This window comes from Ovis aries, chromosome 8 (genome assembly GCF_016772045.2).
Source record: "Ovis aries strain OAR_USU_Benz2616 breed Rambouillet chromosome 8, ARS-UI_Ramb_v3.0, whole genome shotgun sequence".
Lineage (NCBI taxonomy): Eukaryota > Metazoa > Chordata > Mammalia > Artiodactyla > Bovidae > Ovis > Ovis aries.
Genome location: NC_056061.1, coordinates 32,287,128 through 32,304,960, shown reverse-complemented (window position 1 = coordinate 32,304,960; position 17,833 = coordinate 32,287,128). Strand labels below are relative to the sequence as shown.

General features: G+C 35.5%; 1 protein-coding gene across 9 annotated transcripts in view; it reads left to right on the top strand.

Annotated features, from left to right (window-relative positions):
- LIN28B (lin-28 homolog B) overlaps nt 1–17,833 on the top strand; it is a 136,033-nt gene that overhangs the window by 74,847 nt on the left and 43,353 nt on the right. For all 9 annotated transcript variants that reach the window (XM_042253146.2, XM_042253144.2, XM_060419171.1 and 6 more), the window contains 1 exon segment: nt 9,025–9,209. In XM_042253146.2, coding sequence (XP_042109080.1) covers nt 9,025–9,209 — 185 coding nt within the window.

Sequence of the window (17,833 nt, the reverse complement as noted above, 5' to 3'; positions counted from 1 at the left end):
TTCATTTGCAGTGCTTGGGTTTCTCATTGCAGTGGCTGCTCTTCTTTCAGAGCATGGCCTCTAGGGTGTGTGGTCTTCAGTAACTGCAGTGCATGGACTTAGCTGCTCTGTGGCATGTGGAATCTTCTCGGACCAGAGATTGCACCCATGTTCCCTGCGTTAGCAGGTGGATTCTTAACCACTGGACCAGGAATGTTGTCAGTTTCAGTGTAGCCTTCTCAGTTTTGAAGTACAGATCAGGTGAAGGAACTTAGTTAAGGTTTACTTTAATATCAAGAAAAGTATAAAACTCATTATTTTTAATCCCATTTATGTGAAATTGAATGATTTGATTGGGGCTAAACTTAATTTTATCTGTTCAGATAAAGCTCAGTAAACATGGACTTTTCTACAGCGCCACCATACTTCTTTTAGCTTCTGTTTTCTTAAGGGATTTGACTTAAGTTTAAGAATTAAAGCCTTGTTCCTCTTTAGTAAATTGGGAAATAATAAGAAAGCATAAAGGGAAATTTGAGCATTGACTAAAAAATATATACTCATTCATTTTAATTTATGTCCACATAGAGTGAAGTCATAGAATTCAAAAAATATATTTTAACAAAGGATCGAGACCTGTGTCCTATAACAGAAAGAAAAGAAGGAGATCCACTCAATTGTAAGCAATTTGTCCATTGTTGTGCAAGATTGTACAAAGGCTAGATCCCAGATCGCCTAACACTTAGTCTCATGATATTTTTGTTGTGTTATTGTTCAGACTTCAGACTTATTGATTCTTGGAGTATCTTGGCGTGCAGATGAAAAGCATATAGTCCTTAAGAGTCCTGCCTGTTACTCATGCACATTGTGTGCTATCTCTACTGCATATTTGCCCTTCACTAATTGTTTAGTTTTCCACTGATACCTTAGAAAAAATAGTCTTTGCCTTATAAAAAAATAAATAAAAATATTGAAAGAATATATTGGACTTTTCAGCACTTTTACCTTCTAATATTATAAGGTATTCAAGAATTTTCTTCTAACAAACCTGTTATCACCCAGCTTTATTGGACTGACATTCTTCTACAACTTGATTTTTAATTATATTCTTATTATACTGTCTAACAATGAAGTGAATCACTTAAGTGTGTTGTTATTAGAGTAAGTCAACTATCAAGAAGGTATTAATTGGCCTGTTCAGGGAGTGGTGGTTTTAAAAAATGCCGAATTTTGATTTTTAGAGTTGTTGTCTCCCAGTGGACGGTGTTACCAACAGATAATCTTTTCTGTGATGAAACACTGGGAGCAGTCTTTCAAAGATGTTTGTGTAACTTATATAGCATAGCTATCCATTTACCAACTGTTTGTTACATGGGATAAGTAATAATTTATAACAGGTGATATGTATGACTCAGAATGTGTTTTGCAAAACCAGTTGCTCTTTTAATTTTTTAGTTTAGTTGTAACCATCTCTTGCTAAGACTGTGACTGTTACCTTATAACAGGTATCCACCTGTAACTGGCATACATGCCTCATGTCTCCATGCATCCATGGTATTGCCAAAAAAGTTACATATTTTTTAAAACACAGATTTGATCTTGCAACTTGTGAAAGCAAAAATGTATCATTGTTTATGTCACATAGAATAAAATGCTTAGGATATTAGTCAAAGTTTTCCATTTTCTAGCTTTAACTTGCATTTTCCAGCCTCATTTTGGTCACCCTTTTCACACTAATACACTTAAAGTAAGCTTCTTGTCTTCCCCAAGTATCTATTAATTATTCCTGCTGTACAAGCACATGGTTAAACCATTAGCTCACTTTGGATTACTGTCTTCACTCCCCATTGAAATCTTACTCTCTCTTCACGCATGCAAAAATGTAGCTCACGTGTAAAAGCTTCCATGATATATATTCCATAAAATATGCTTTACCCACTTTAAGCTTCTCCTTGGCATTCCCCTTAGCTCTGGGAAATTTTCTCATACTGTTCATTTCATAGTTTATCTTCCTCCTTCTTTTATATTCTTTTTCCTGGACCCCCTAGTCCAAGGTTTAGATATTTGCCCTTTTGGATTCATCCTTTGTTTCTCCTTTCTTTCATATATTTTGGGGATCCATTTATGTTTATTCTATGTGCTGAGAGATTTTTTTTTAATGTTTATTTCCAACTCACAATTTCAGCAGTCATTTTTAACTACCTGAGTGTATTTTTAAATTTCTCTGATTGTTTTTGTTCTTGTTTTATTGAGAGTATATTGTCTCAAATATCTGGAGATATTAATTAGATGGTGGATAAAATTTCTTTTGTTTCTTCATTTATCTTGGCTTTTCTTCATCGTGCTGCATGTTTAGTGATTCTTGGTTGACCCTTCAGATGTATGAATGGGGGACATGTAAGAATAAGGGGTAGGAATGATTTAGAATTGAGTGGGTAGGTAGGGAGACAGCTCATTTACCAGCAGCTTCCTAACTGTCAGAATGAATAGAGATTCGTGTGCAGTATCCAGTATTTCACAAGTTGTCCAGATATTTCCTTTAGTCTCTTAACAGAAGAGTCTCACATTATTTGCACGGGGATATTGTTTGCCTGTTTTCACATGTATACGTGGGGAGAGGGGTGGGAGAATTAAATGGGCATCTAGTCTTTACACAAACTTTCCATGAACCCTTCTGTTTTCATAGTATGTGTAGTGTCCCAGCACAGTCTCTTTGAGTTCTGTTAGGAATGCTGGTTCCTGCTTCTGCTGCAGATCCTTTTATGGCTTTTCCTAAGGCATGGCTCCTTCACCTTGGTTGATCAGTCTGCAATCTTTCTAATTTCCAGAAATTTCTTTAAGTCTGCTGTTTCTTGATGACACTCCTTTTTCTCTTCCTTATTGTGAATTTATTATTTTTTTTTTATTATTTTATTGTTAGTTTTCATGGCTTTTAAAGAATAACATGAAACATGTTTATTCAGCCTGCCATCTTAACTTGGAAGTTAGCTTATGCTTCTCTAAGGAGAATCAAGGATAAAACTGTGGCAACACTTCATTGCCTTCCCAGTCTAGTTGGAGAGAAAATGCATATGCCAAAAGAGATAAGGAGTCTCATTACTAACTAGAGCCGTAGGTAGAATACTTGGCAAACAAAGTATAGTATTTGGACCACTCTGATTTGACTCCATGTTTCTGTCATTCTTTGAAAGTCAATTAAAAACAATTGAGAGGAGGAAAAGGAATATAGCAAGACAGTTGAGCATCAGTATTTTTATAATTCTGAAATAATTTTTTTCCAAGATGAAGCTTAAAATGTGGAATAAAGGGAAGTGGGAGAGGCTTAGAGATGTTAGAAGATGGTTAACTCAATATGTGCACATTCAAAATCAGCCTATCCCCTTTCTAAGTGCCTGATATCTTTAGCAGGCATGTCTGTAGCTTCTAAATGCTTCTATATTTTTCTCATCATTCCTTTGTTCATTTATTTATTCAACAATTGTCTTTCCTTCCTATAAAAAATAAATGCCTATTTTGTCCAAACAGATGTCACATATGACAGTGTAAGCCCAAACACCAAATGTTTCTCCTTAAGCAAGTCTTACGTGTAGATTGAATACAAATCTACATAAATCTGCATTTCGTGGTTCTTATAGGCAGAATATCATGTATTGTGAAGCATATCAATGAGAGTGATTAGAGAATATTGAAAGAAGGAAGAACAGCAAAAATAGATCCATATTGATCTCTGAATGGCTTCCCTGGTGGCTCAGATGGAAAAGAATCCACCTGCAGTGCAGGAGATCCAGGTTTGATCCCTGGGGTGGGAAGATCGCATGGGGAAGGGAATGGCTACCCACTCCAGTATTCTTGCCTGGAGAATCCCAGGGACAGAGGAGCCTGGTGGTCTCCAGTCCAAGGGGTCCCCAAAGAGTTCGACATGACTGAGCAACTAACACTTTCGCTTTAAACCTCTGAATGGAGTCAGAGAATAACATATTACCATGAATCATTATAATCCTATCAGCATTTTATTTCAGAGGTACCATGTGTGGTGTCACCTTGGCACTAAAAATAGAAGTTATTTTATATAGCAGAAGTAGCAGCTGAGAAATTCGACTTGGCTTTAGCAATTCACTTAACCCCTTATAATTCAGTCCACCTTTTTTTCAAGTGAGGTTTGGACTAAATAATCATTAACGATCTTATTGATACTAAATCCGGGATTCTTTAAGTACTTACTGAATGATAGTTGTTTGCAGGTATTAGGCTAAATCCTTTGGGAAATACTAAGATACATATGTCACAACCCCTGGCCTTCAGGAGAAGATAAATCCAAAAGTGCAAATGCATACACAAATACCATATTATATAGATATATATTGTAAAAACTAGATAAAAGAATCAATTAAGTGAGAGAGAAGATTATTTCTGACCTGGGCGATTGAGAATGAATGCATAAAGGATCACATGAGTTATGATACTTTACTCTTCGGTAAGATTTTGATAGACAGCCACGACGAAGAGAATAATGTACCCCATCAGCCTAAGTTGAAATACAGAGATGAGAAAACATGAAGTGTGTTTAGGAAAGTACAAGTTGTGCCTGTGTGCCCAGTCACTCAGTCGTGTCTGACTCTTTGCAACCTCATGGACTGTAGCTCACCAGGCTCCTCTGTCCATGGAATTTTCTGAGCAATAATACTGGAGTGAGTTGCCATTTCCTCCTACAAGGGATCTTTCTGACCCAGGGATCAAACCTGCTTCTCCTGCATTGGCAGGTGGATTCTTTATCACTTAGCCACCAGGGAAGCTAAGTCAGCCAGCTTTATTAGAGTAATGGGAAAGGAAGTAGAAAATATTTCTAGAGGTAACATTATGAGTGGTCTAACCTACAATTTAAGACAAGTATTGTAAATTTTTGAGACAGGGAGACCAACCGGCTACAGTTTCTTCAGAGAACATATACAGGCGTAGAAGAAGCTAAGGATAAGAGAGGAGATCTGATGCTGAAATACCAATAAGGAAACTATTACACTCTTCCAGGTAGAAGGTAGTTAGGACCAGAAGTAGGGCAGTGGCAATCCAATGAAATGGTTGGGGCAGGTGAAAGGAAGGATGCATGCAATTCAATAAATGATTGGATAAATGTAAGATTGGAACCAGTGTGGCTGGAAAAACAGAGGCACCTTTAATAAAAATTGCTGAGGCAAGAAGTTGATTTTTTTGAAGTAATAAGATGAGCTAATTCCCCATCTTTCAACAAATCCTTCCCACTTATGTAGCAGCAATTTTGGTATAATAGCAAAGATAGAATATTCTCTGAGAATTCGCATCCTTTTCTTGCAGGCCATTATAGTTTCTTAGGGATTTTTTTTTTTTTTTGGGTGAATGATTGTGAATCCAGATTGCCTTGTGTGCTCATTTGGGGAAGGATGGGAGTATATGATAGAATGGAAAAAAGTTGTTGGTTTGTTTTTTTTTTTTTTTTCAGAATGTCATGAAGATTAGATGTAAGAGCAGGATTTTACTTTAGATTTGGAAAAGCAGTTCAATAACAAATGATCCGTATCAAGAATTGTAATAGTAGAAAATGAAATCAAATTAAGTGTACCCATATACTAGGAACTATGGGGAAATAAGTGACAGAATTTTGATTACACAAACAAAGCATGAACATATGATAGCTCTGATTAAAACTGCTATTTCTCCCTTCTCTTAATTGTAGTAGTTGACCAGTGCTCCACTTCATCTGAGTTGATAATCTGCACTTTCTAGAGTGGGGAGTGAGAAAGGGAGAGAAAGTAAAGGACAGTTTATAATTAGTGAAGAGGGAGCTTAGGAGAAAAAAAACAGAAGATTTGGAAATACTATCAGTTCAGTCACTCAGTCATATCCGACTCTGCGACCCCATGAATTGCAGCACACCAGGCCTCCCTGTCCATCACCATCTCCCGGAGTTCACTCAGACTCACGTCCATCGAGTCCGTGATGACATCCAGCCATCTCATCCTCTGTCGTCTCCTTCTCCTCCTGCCCCCAATCCCTCCCAGCATCAGAGGCTTTTCCAAGGAGTCAACTCTTCGCATGAGGTAGCCAAAGTACTGGAGTTTCAGCTTTAGCATCATTCCTTCCAAAGAAATCCCAGGACTGATCTCCTTCAGAATGGACTGGTTGGATCTCCTTGCAGTCCGAGGGACTCTCAAGAGTCTTCTCCAACACCACAGTTCAAAAGCGTCAATTCTTCGGCGCTCAGCCTTCCTCACAGTCCAACTCTTACATCCATACATGACCAATGGAAAAACCATAGCCTTGACTAGACGGACCTTTGTTGGTAAAGTAATGTCTCTGCTTTTGAATATACTATCTAGGTTGGTCATAACTTTTCTTCCAAGGAGTAAGCATCTTTTAATTTCATGGCTGCAGTCACCATCTGCAGTGATTTTGGAACCCAAAAAAATAAAGTCTGACACTGTTTCCACTGTTCCCCCATCTATTTGCCATGAAGTGATGGGACCAGATGCCATGATCTTCATTTTCTGAGTGTTGAGCTTTAAGCCAACTTTTTCACTCTCCTCTTTCACTTTCATCAAGAGGCTTTTTAGTTCCTCTACACTTTCTTCCATAAGGGTGGTGTCATCTGCATATCTGAGGTGATTGATATTTCTCCTGGCAATCTTGATTCCAGCTTGTGCTTCTTCCAGCCCAGCGTTTCTCATGATGTACTCTGCAAAGAAGTTAAATAAGCAGGGTGACAATATACAGCCTTGACATACTGCTTTTCCTATTTGGAACCAGTCGGTTGTTCCATGTCCAGTTCTAACTGTTACTTCCTGAGCTGCATATAGGTTTCTCAAGAGACATGTCAGGTGGTCTGGTATTCCCATCTCTTTCAGAATTTTCCACAGTTTATTGTGATCCACACAGTCAAAAGCTTTGGCTTAGTCAATAAAGCAGAAATAGATGTTTTTCTGAAATACTATATAAAGCTCTAAAAACAATTTTTAAACAATCTTAGAGTATATAGGCAGTGGTGATTTTTTTTTTTTCCTTCTGATTCCTACATAGCATCAGAGAACAGAAAAAGTGCTGCCAAATTATACTTCCACGTGAGAGACTTCTCAGTGTCAAATTACCTGCATGAGAAACTTGTTTTAAAAGAAAAACCTGTTTTGGGGACTCTGACAACCTAGAAGGGTAGGATGGGGAGGGAGTTTGGGGAGGGAGGAGACATGAGTGTTCCTATGACTGATTCTTGTTGATGTATGACAGAAAATCACAAAATTCTGTAAAGCAAATATCCTTCAATTTACAAAATTAAGTGGCCAAAAAAACCCTGTTTTGTATGTCATATTACTTCCAATGAGTATTCTCCTTCTGCATTAGAATTGGAAGTGTTGGTTTTATCTTTTCCATGTAATTATTTGGTTATATGTAAGTATTTAGCTGCATTTAGCGTCATTACTTGGGAAAGTTAGACTTTTCTCTAATTCAGCATTTCTCTAAGGATGTTAGTCATCTGTAGTTAAATCTAAGAAAGGTCTCTGGGAACAATTAGGTTGAGAATTTGCTGGGTTAAACATTGTTAAACAAGATTTTTTAGTGGAGGTAGGGGTGGGTGAGGGTATGAAATATCAGACACTTAAATAGGCTAACAGCAGTAAAGAATCTGCCTACAGTGCTGGAGATTCAGGAGACCTGGGTTCAGTTCCTGGGTTGGGAAGATTCCCCTGGCGGAGGAAATGGTGACCCACTCCAGTATTCTTGCCTGGAGAATCTCATGGACAGAGGAGCCTGACAGGCTAAAATCCATGGGGTTGAGAAGAGTTGGACATGACTAAGCAACTGAGCACACACATACACATATGTATGATTCAACTAAGAGGAAATTATATTTAGCAGCAATTCACAAACTTATTTTACCACCATCCTTTTCTCATGAAATCTTTTTCCGAACCATTGTTCCTCAGAACACTGTTCCTTAAATTTACAGATAAATTAAAAAAAGAGATAATTGACTCATTCAAAGTTGCATTACTGTTGACTTAAAGAATTGGACTTGAATCAGGGTCTCCTACCTACCATATTCAGATTGGCTTCCTTTTTTCCCCAAAATTCAGAAAAGTCTTTAAGAATTGCTGGGTGGTGCTTGAACCTAGATCTGTTAAATGCATACAAGGGAGTTCAGAAAAATAAATAAAAATAGAATCATTTAATTATTTTATTATTGTTTGAATTGGCACATAGGTTGAAAGAGCTGATTATTATTTGTAACCTAAGTTACATTTTTCCAGTCAGGAAATTTAAAAAAAAAATCATTATCTTTCAAATTCCTCCCCCCCAAAAAGCTATAATGGTACAATAATGTGTGTATCCAAGAGCTTCCCCACTTTTCCCCCAAAAAAGATTGGAGAAAATGACTGTATATAATTTGCTGTCAGTTATTCCAGACCCCATAACTATATCAGTTAAACATGTACCTTTTAAAAACTTCTCTTAATATTGTGGTAGATACACTGTTCTTCCCCTTAATTTTTTTACTCAGCAGTATTACAGATTTATCTTCCCTGCAGTAATACATGTAGATCTTTTAGTGACTCAGTGGTATTACATTATATAGCTTTATTATAATGTATTTAATCAGTTCCCCATTGGTGGACTTCAGGGTGATTGTTGTTTAGTCGCTGTGTCCCCTTTATGCAAACTCATGGACTGCAGCCTTCTAGGCTCCTCTGACCATGGGATTTCCCAGGCAAGAATAGTGGAGTGGGTTGGCATTTCCTTCTCCAACCCACTGATTCAACCCTTGTCTCTTGCATCCCCTGCATTAGCAGAAGCAGGCAGATTCTTTATGAAATGGTATGAGTTTATTCTTTCACTGCCACATTATTACAACAGGAAACTTTTAAATGATATCCCTTTTACTGAACTTAAAAAAAATGATTTTATACTTAATAATGAATAACTGGAGATATCTTGCTATGTTAATCTTAAAATCATGAGATAATTTATAAAGCATTAATAATAATCATAATCTCTTTTTCTCTCTTCCTCTTCTGCTCTTCTCAGAGCAAATTATTCATGGAAGGATTTAGAAGCCTAAAAGAAGGAGAACCAGTGGAGTTCACATTTAAAAAATCTTCCAAAGGCCTTGAATCAATACGGGTAACAGGACCTGGTGGGAGTCCCTGTTTAGGAAGCGAAAGAAGACCCAAAGGGAAGACACTACAAAAAAGAAAACCAAAGGGAGACAGGTAATCATTTTACTTTGTTAGTCTGTGAGTTTATTTGGAAAAGATTTCTGAAATCTCAATTTATATTTTTATTATGCTATTAAATCTAGCCACAATAAAATAAAATGCCACCACTGAGTGTTTGAATAGAATTTATCAGAAATATAGGCTATCCTGCAATTTGAACTCTCTGCAGAATATATTTAACTGAGCCTTAAGCATTAGGCACTGGGCAGTCCCTTAACCACTATTTCCACCAGACTATTCAGATAGGTGAAGTTCCCAATAGACAGAGGTAGGTGCCCCTCAGTACATCCTAACACTTCCTGTTTTTTTCAAATGAGAATACATTTATTGTTTTGACTGGTTTGAAAGATAATTCACTAGTGAAAATTCAAATATAAAAAAATCACCAAATATCTTAACTACAGGTGGATGGGAATCATGATATATGTGCAATGTTTTTGATTTTGCATTTTTTTTTTACTTAACAGTGTATTGTGGAATATTTCATGTCAGTCTTTATCATCTATGTAAATTCCCATTGTGTGAATGTAACAAAATTTAATCAAGGCTCTGTTAAATTAATGTAATTGTTAAATTTAGGCTATTTCCAATCTTTTTAATTTACCAATAGCATTGTAGTAAGAATGCTTATATGTATATTTAAAAAATTGTCTGATTCTGTCATTAGGGGATACATACCTAGTACTGAAAAATCAACTAGAGACTATGCCCTTTAAAATTTTGGTATCTATTTCCAAACTGGTCTTCAAAGATAAGGTCAGTGGATAACCCCTTTAAAAGTGGGACTGTTCGTTGAATAATGTCATCTTTTAAATTGTTGCCTATTACATAGGTTAAGAAATGCAGCTCATTTTTTCCCTTTGCATCCTTTCACTAAGGTTAAATATATTTTCATATGTTGATTTTCATTTGTATTTTTTTCTTCTATGAATTGCATGTTGTTTGTCCTCTGCTTATTTCTTCTGAGATGTTCATTTGCTATTGTTGATTTCTAAGTTCTCTCTTTAGGAAAAAAAACTCGCAGTTTTCCTCTTTCCTATGCTGGGAAAAACTCAGTTCTTCCATGTTATGTTTCGCTCCTTCCTGTCTCCATTACTTTTACACAGAACATTTAACTTCTGATAACCAAATGTGCGGAGGTTTTTCCCCACACCAAGCAGTTCTCCACAATCCAGCTGGATGTTCTACAGTTGAACTCAGTTTTACAGCATCTACCTGGAGATAGTATCAGGCCCCACAGGTTAAGGGCTCAGTCTTACAAGACCATCCAACCATATTTCAGATGCAGATTGCCTTGCAACTTCTTTCTCAGTTGGCTTTAAATCAGAGGTTTCCAAGATCCCCTCTTCAGGTTTGATTAATTTGCTATAGCAGCTCGCAGAACTTAGAGAAACCCTTACATTTACCAGTTTATTAAAGATTATGATAACAGCAGATAAAGGATACAGATAGAGATATTTTACATAGGGTGAGGTCGAGGAGGGTCCCAAGCATAGGAGATTCTGTTCCCAGGGGTTTGGGTGCTTTATCCTCCCAGTGTGGATGTGTATGCCAGTCTGGGAGCTCTCTGGATCTTTACTTTTGGAATTTTGTGGAGATTTCATCCTATAGACTCGATTTTCAGCCCCTTTCACTTCTCTCAAGAAAATTGGGATAGGGCTAAAAATTCCAAGCGTCTGGTCATAGCTTGGTCTTTGCAGTGACCAGCTCTCACTCATGAGCCATCTAGGAGCCCACTCAGTGTCTGTCACCTCATTAAATAGAAGACCCTGTTATCATGTAGGAAATTACAAGAGTTTCAAGAGCCCTGTGTCAGGAACAGACGTCAAAAACTGATAACAGATAAAGAGGTACTCCTAGTGCTCTTATCACTTATGAAATTATAAGGGTTTTAGGAGCTCTGTGCCAGGAACTAGGGGCAGAGACCAATATATTTCTTGTTATCTCACTTTGTCTTTGTACACTTACCATATTAATCTTTTTTCTCAAATAGATAGGAAATATCTGTTTCAGCTTATGAAATATGCATATGTATGTGTGTGTTTGTATGTATTTTTTACATAATATACATATAAGTAAAATACCATATGATCAAATAGTATATGATAAAATATGATACGATTTACCTTGCAAATACTACGTAATCTCCCTTACATGTAGAATCTAAAAGCAAAAACCAAGGTCTTGTAAACAGAAAACAGATTGGTGGTTGCCAGAGGAGACTTGGGGACCTTTCATATGAGTTGATATTAGAGTAATATTAAGAAATTGTTTATTTTGATGGGAATGATAAGGTGTGATTTTTTTTGATTACTAATTCAGTCTCTTTTGATTACTTACTAGTAACTGATATGCTTAGATATTCTTTCTTCATGATACAGGCTTGGTAGGTGGCAAGTTTTTTGGAATTTATCTATTTATTTTAGTTTCTTCAATTTGTTGTTGTTGCTTATCACTAAGTCGTGTCCAATTCTTTTGTGACCCCGTGGACTATAGCCCGTCAGGCTCCTCTTCATGGGATTTCCCAGGCAAGAATACTGGAGTGGGCTGCCATTTCCTTCTCCAGAGGATCTTCCCAACCCACGGATCGAACCCATGTCTCTTGCATTCGCAGGAGGATTCTTTACCATCTGAGCCACCAGGGAAGCCAATTTGTTTAATTTGCTTGTGTCAAATTGCTCTTGGTAGTCTCTTATAATCTTTGTATTTCTGTTGTATCAGTTGTAATGTCTTCTCTTTCGTTTCCAATTTTATTTATTTGAGTTCTCTTAAGTTTGGCTCAGGCTTTGTCTGTCTTGTTTATCTTTTCGAAATATCAGTTTCATTTATCTTTTCTATTGTCTATTTAGTGGTCTTTATTTTCTTCTTTCTACTAGTTCGGACTTTGTTCATTTGCAACTTTTTGAAATTGACTTATTTTACTCAATATAATGGTTTTGAAATTTATCCAAGTTTTTGAATATATCCATACAGTATTTCCCTCTTATCTGCAGTTTTGTTTTCTGGGGCTTCATGAAGCCCCAGAAAGTTATCCATGGTCAACAACTGTCAAAAACAGTAAATAGAAAATTCCAGGAATAAACAATTTGTAAGTTTTAAACGGTGCACTCTTCTGAGTAGTGTGATGAAATCTTGTAGCATTTTCTTTGTCCTGCCGGGGATCTGTATCATCCCTTTGTCCAGCATACACTGTCATCAGTCACTTAGTAGCCATCTTGTGTACTAGATGCACTGTCATCATACTGCAGTGCTTGTGTTCACATAACCCTTTTTTTAACTTACTAATGGCGCTGAAGCAGAGGAGTAGTGATGCAGGCAATTGGGATTTGCCAAAGAACATCCACGAAGTGCTTCTTTTAAGTGAAAAGGAGAAAGTTCTTGACTTAATGAAAAAAAAAAATCATATGCTAAGGTTACTAATATATGAAGAAGTCTTCTGTGTGTGAAGTTGTGAGAAGGAAAAGGAAGTTTGTGATAATTCTGCTGTTGCACGCCAAACTGCAAAAGTCATGGTCACAGTGCATGGTAAGTTCATAGTTAAGATGAGAAAGGCATTAAATTCATACAGTAAGATGTTTTGAGTGAGAGAGACGTTCATGTAGCTTTTATTATACTATATTGTTCTAATGTTTCTCTTATTAGTTGTTGTTAATCTCCTGGTGGCTCAGATGGTAAAGCATCTGCCTACAATGTGGGAGACCTGGGTTTGATTCTTGGGTTGGGAAGATCACCTGGACAAGGACATGGCAACCACTCCAGTATTCTCACCTGGAGAATCCCCATGGAGAGAGGAGCCTGGTTGGCTGCAGTCCATGGGGTTGCAGGGTCAGACAGGACTAAACGACTAAGCACACATGCCTAATTTATAAATTAAACTTTATCATAGGTATGTATATAGAAAAACATCTTATGTATAGGGTTTGGTGTTGTTCATGGTTTCAGGTATTTTCTCAGAGTCCTGCAATATATTAATATCCCCCACAGACAATGGGGGCTAGTGAAGGAATAAGGCATTTAGGTAGTTTCAGTTTGACAATTATGAATAGAGCTGCTGCAAACATTCGTTCACAGGTTTCTGTGTGAACATAAGTTTTCATTTATCTAAGAGTGAGGCTGCTGGATAATCTGGTTGTAAGTTTATGTTTAACTTTATAAGAACCTGCCAGATTTTTCTCCAGACTGATTGTATCATTTTGAATTCCCTCCAACAACATATGAGTATTCCAGTTGCTCAGCATCTTGACCAGCATTAGGTATTGTCAGTACTTCTTAGAGAATTTTAAGCATTCTACTCTCCAGTGGTATTTCATCATGGAATTTCCATTTCCTGAGTAGCTACTGATATTTACTGATATTTAGCTCCTTTTATGTTTTTGTGTCATCCTTATATCCTCATTAGTGAAGTGTCTGTTCATACCTTTTGCCTATTTCATACTGGATTCTTTTCTTATTGTTGCATTTTGAGAGTTCTTTATATAAAATGTGGATATAAGTCTTTAGATATGTGATTTGCAGATATTTTTACCTCTGAGTTTATAGTTTATCTTTCCAATCTCTTACAGAGCAAAAGTTTTAAATTTTGATAAAGATATTTATCAATCTGTTACTCTATGTCATGTTTACAAAAAAACTTTGATTAACCCCAGATTTGATTAATCACAAAGTTTTTTCCCCTGTATGAGGTGTGAGGTTGAAGTCTAGGCTCATTTTTCACCTTTGAATAACATGAATTGTTGAAACACCATCTGTTGAAAACTATCATTTCAGGTTAAAAGATTAAAACTTTAAAGTTTTATTATATAGTGTTAATATGTTTAACACATTCAAATTTGGTTTCATCACTCAGAACTTATTTGTTCTATATATGTATATACATATGATAGAATTATATCTTGTGAATATTTATATTCTGTGGCAAGAAATAAAAATAATTTTAAAGATTCTGTCAATTTTAAATAAACTATTAACAGAAGAAAATGGGTTTACTTTTAAATTCTGTCTTAATTCTGCTGAATGCTGTTTAGTATGCCAATAGTAGTGTCCAGCTATGTCATAGCAGTACCTGTTAACTGGTTTTATTTTAACTCCTCATTTAAAATACTCTCTTGAAGGTTTAAATGGAATAATTTTTTTATTTATATTTGCTGTTTACTTTTTTCTTATGTTCATTATCAGAGAGTAAAGAGATTTAATGATCTTATAAAAGGTCTCTTTATGCTGCTGATAAAACAAAACTTGTTAATTAAAAATTTAAAAACTCATTCTCAAAAACTGGGTTAAATTTGGTATCTTTTTATTCTTTGAAGAGCTGCAGTTTACTCTGAGGAAAAAAAAGTGACCTCTAATAGAATAAAATTGTGGGGAAAGATAGGAGAATGATTTTTTTGTCATTGTCTTTCCTATTTATATGAAATAATCATGTCAACCTATAATATAGAATTAAATATTTTATATAATAAAATTTTAGTTCAGATTAGTAAAAAGGATGTGAACTGAAACAGATGTTATGATAATGTTTCTATATGTAGGTTAAATGATTTTAATCCTTTAAGAACAAAAATATGTGTAATTTTAAAAATATTTGAAATGTATATATATATGATAGGTATATACACATTGAGTGTATACATAAAACTGTTTTTTTAATTTATGTTGTTTTTAAACCTCCTCTTTTATTCTGATTTTTTTCTAGCAGAGTGACTATCTTCTTTGTTCTCCTGAACCTTCCACATCTTTTGACCCAACCACACAGTCCAAGAAGTGCTATTCATAATAATAATGCAGGTTCCTTTTCAACAATGTTTACTTGAGATTTACAAAATAACTTAGAAAATAATGTCAACGTTGTGTTGCTTTTATTCTATTTCAAGCAGTAATACGTTTGCATCACTGCATTGGCACATGAGTAAGCTTCCTGATTTTCTACATGAGTTGAAGTTAAAATGTTTTTTGTATAGAAAGAAGGCTAATTGTTATGATGTTCGTTATTACTGCTTTTGGCATGGAAGTGCAGGAAATTCCTTTTATTTGTTCATGTTAGAAATACTTATTAATTTATAATTTTTAAGATGTTTTCATTTAGACTTAAAAATTGATTATGAAATTTGAAAATCCTTATAGTTCAGTATTAAAATGGTGTTAGAATGGTACATTATGTTTTATTTACCATCTATGGCCAGAACAAGGTGAATGTAAATAGAAACTCAATATATATGTCTAAATTATTCTCTGTTCTAAGAGCTTACTTGTCTTTAAAAAAAGATCAGAGCAGTATAATAGAAGAATTATTTTTTACAGGGTCCTAGTTTTGTGGTTTCAAATTCTTTAAATTTGCAAGGTTTTGAATTCTTAATGATATTTTTTTTTTGTTTTTGTTGTTAATCTATTTACTTTGTTCTCAGTGAAGGACTGTATATTTTCACTTGTCTATTAAAAAGAAAAAAATATTTATTTAATGCCCTCATTCATCTTTAGAGCAAGGGGGCTCAAAATTGACTGGTGGTATGCCTCCTCCACACCTCTCCCCACAAACCACTATGGCAAAATAATCTCTTACTCTTATCTCTGTGGTATAATGTGAAGTTCTCTAGGTACTTTATAGTTAGGAATTCTAGTGCTATATTTTTGAAATCCACATAGCATTTCCAGAAATAATGAAGCCATACCTAGGTTTATGGTGCTATTTTATTAAGGATATCTGTTTTATATTAAAAGTTCTCCCAGTGATTATTTTTAATTTATTATGTCCCAGAACCTGCTCCCAAAAGAAAAATAAAAATGTTGAAGATGTTTGAAAAATGTAAATCAACAAATTCCAATAAATAACTGTTTCACCCTGATCCTTGTGTGATTAGATTTAGGAATTTGCTGTTTAGTAGGTTCCTATTGTGGAAGAGAAATCTCTCAGGCATGAATTGATAGTTCAGATCCTTTGAGGTCTGTCTAGTCTGACCTATGACCCCTATTCTTACAAGGTCAACATCTGAGGGCAGGAGATTAAGGCAGTTTAAAGACTGGAATGGTAAATGGAATGGAAAAATTAGCCAGCACATTTTGGGTGCAAAACATCAAAGTCATCAAATAGTTTGCTTATTTTAAACCTGGCTTGTGGTTGTAACAAGCTAATTTTACTGTGTTTTCTGGAATCAGAAAAATTTAATAATCATAATTCTCAAGATTCTATTTATATGTTATTAACTGTATAATACAAATTAATAAAGCTTAATCTTTTGAAATATCAGGAAATGTGGAAATGTCACAATTTCAGTACATTTTAGTTTTTCATTCAGCTTAGATGCTTAATTTAAATTAAAATTAGGAACATATTTACCTTAGCTTTGAATGTGAAATAGTTTTATTTTATCAACATGTTGAATAAAATATATGTTCAGTTGTATAGAATTTAAAGTGACCAAGGCATTAGTTGTAACTATATGCTATTGACTTTTAAGAAAAATCTCTTTTTAAAAAGTAGAGATGGAAAATAAAGTAAATTGGTTAAGCGGAGACAATTTCCCTTTTTTTCCCCCTTGTTCCTAGACTTTGCTCTTTCATATTTTACCTCTTTCCTGCTTATGCCTTTAATTGTATGCTCTTCATTGTAATTTCAAAATAGACTTTAAATCTTAATTCCTAAGTTTTGGTCTGTAGTAAGCAATTCCCACCACCCTTTTACATTTGTTTGTAGCCTGGACAGCTGTGAATTTGCATCTTCTGCTTCCCTACTAATAACTGGCAAGGACTAGAGTTGAATAACTGAACTGTTGAGTCCACATTTCCATTCATTCATACAGTGACTAAGGAAATTAGTAACAGCAAAGGAATACCCAAGTCTCCTTAATTCTCCTGCATTTTTTATTCTCCCCCAAATTTTCCTTATTATATACTTAATTTTAGGGTGCTTCCTTTCTTCTTGTGATTACTTGGCTAGAGATCTCTTAATGAGGCAATTATGGTTGTTTCCTTCATTCACATTATTTCAGCAGATGCTCTCCCTGCTGTGACCTCTGTTCAGACCAGGCAGACAATGTGCCGTTCTCATCACCCTCCACAAGACATTGTGTGGGCTGAGTTTCATTTGGCGCTGCATAGGTCTCCCAAGATGACTGATAAAAATGGTCAGAAGCCAAGTGGCAAATAATCACAATTGTTGATTTTCTGATTGCTGTTTTATTCTAATCAAAATAAATACTAAAGTAATGCCTATTAGGGAAAAAAAAAGGTCCAGAAGCAACTCATAATAAGTAGAAGTTGGGTGTCTAAACTCTGATATTTGAGGATCTGAAAGTGTAAAGCCAAACTTACAGCTCTTAGATTTGGGAAAGATTTTAGTTTTCTTAAACAAGACTGAGAACACACAAACTATAAGGGATAAGGTTAAATTGACTATTTACAAAGATTTCAGTCGGGGAGATAGTACCGCTTTAAGGGTTATGAAAACCAAAGATTTAGAACTTAGACAAATGTGGGAGAGTTGGTGGGGAAGGGAAGAGTCAGCTCATTAGAGAACTATTCACTAACCAGTCTTCAGAAGCCCTGAACTAGATAGACAAATCAGAGCTTGCAGGGAAATCTGAAAAGCCAAGCATATCTGGTATTGCAGAGGAACTGGGGAGAGC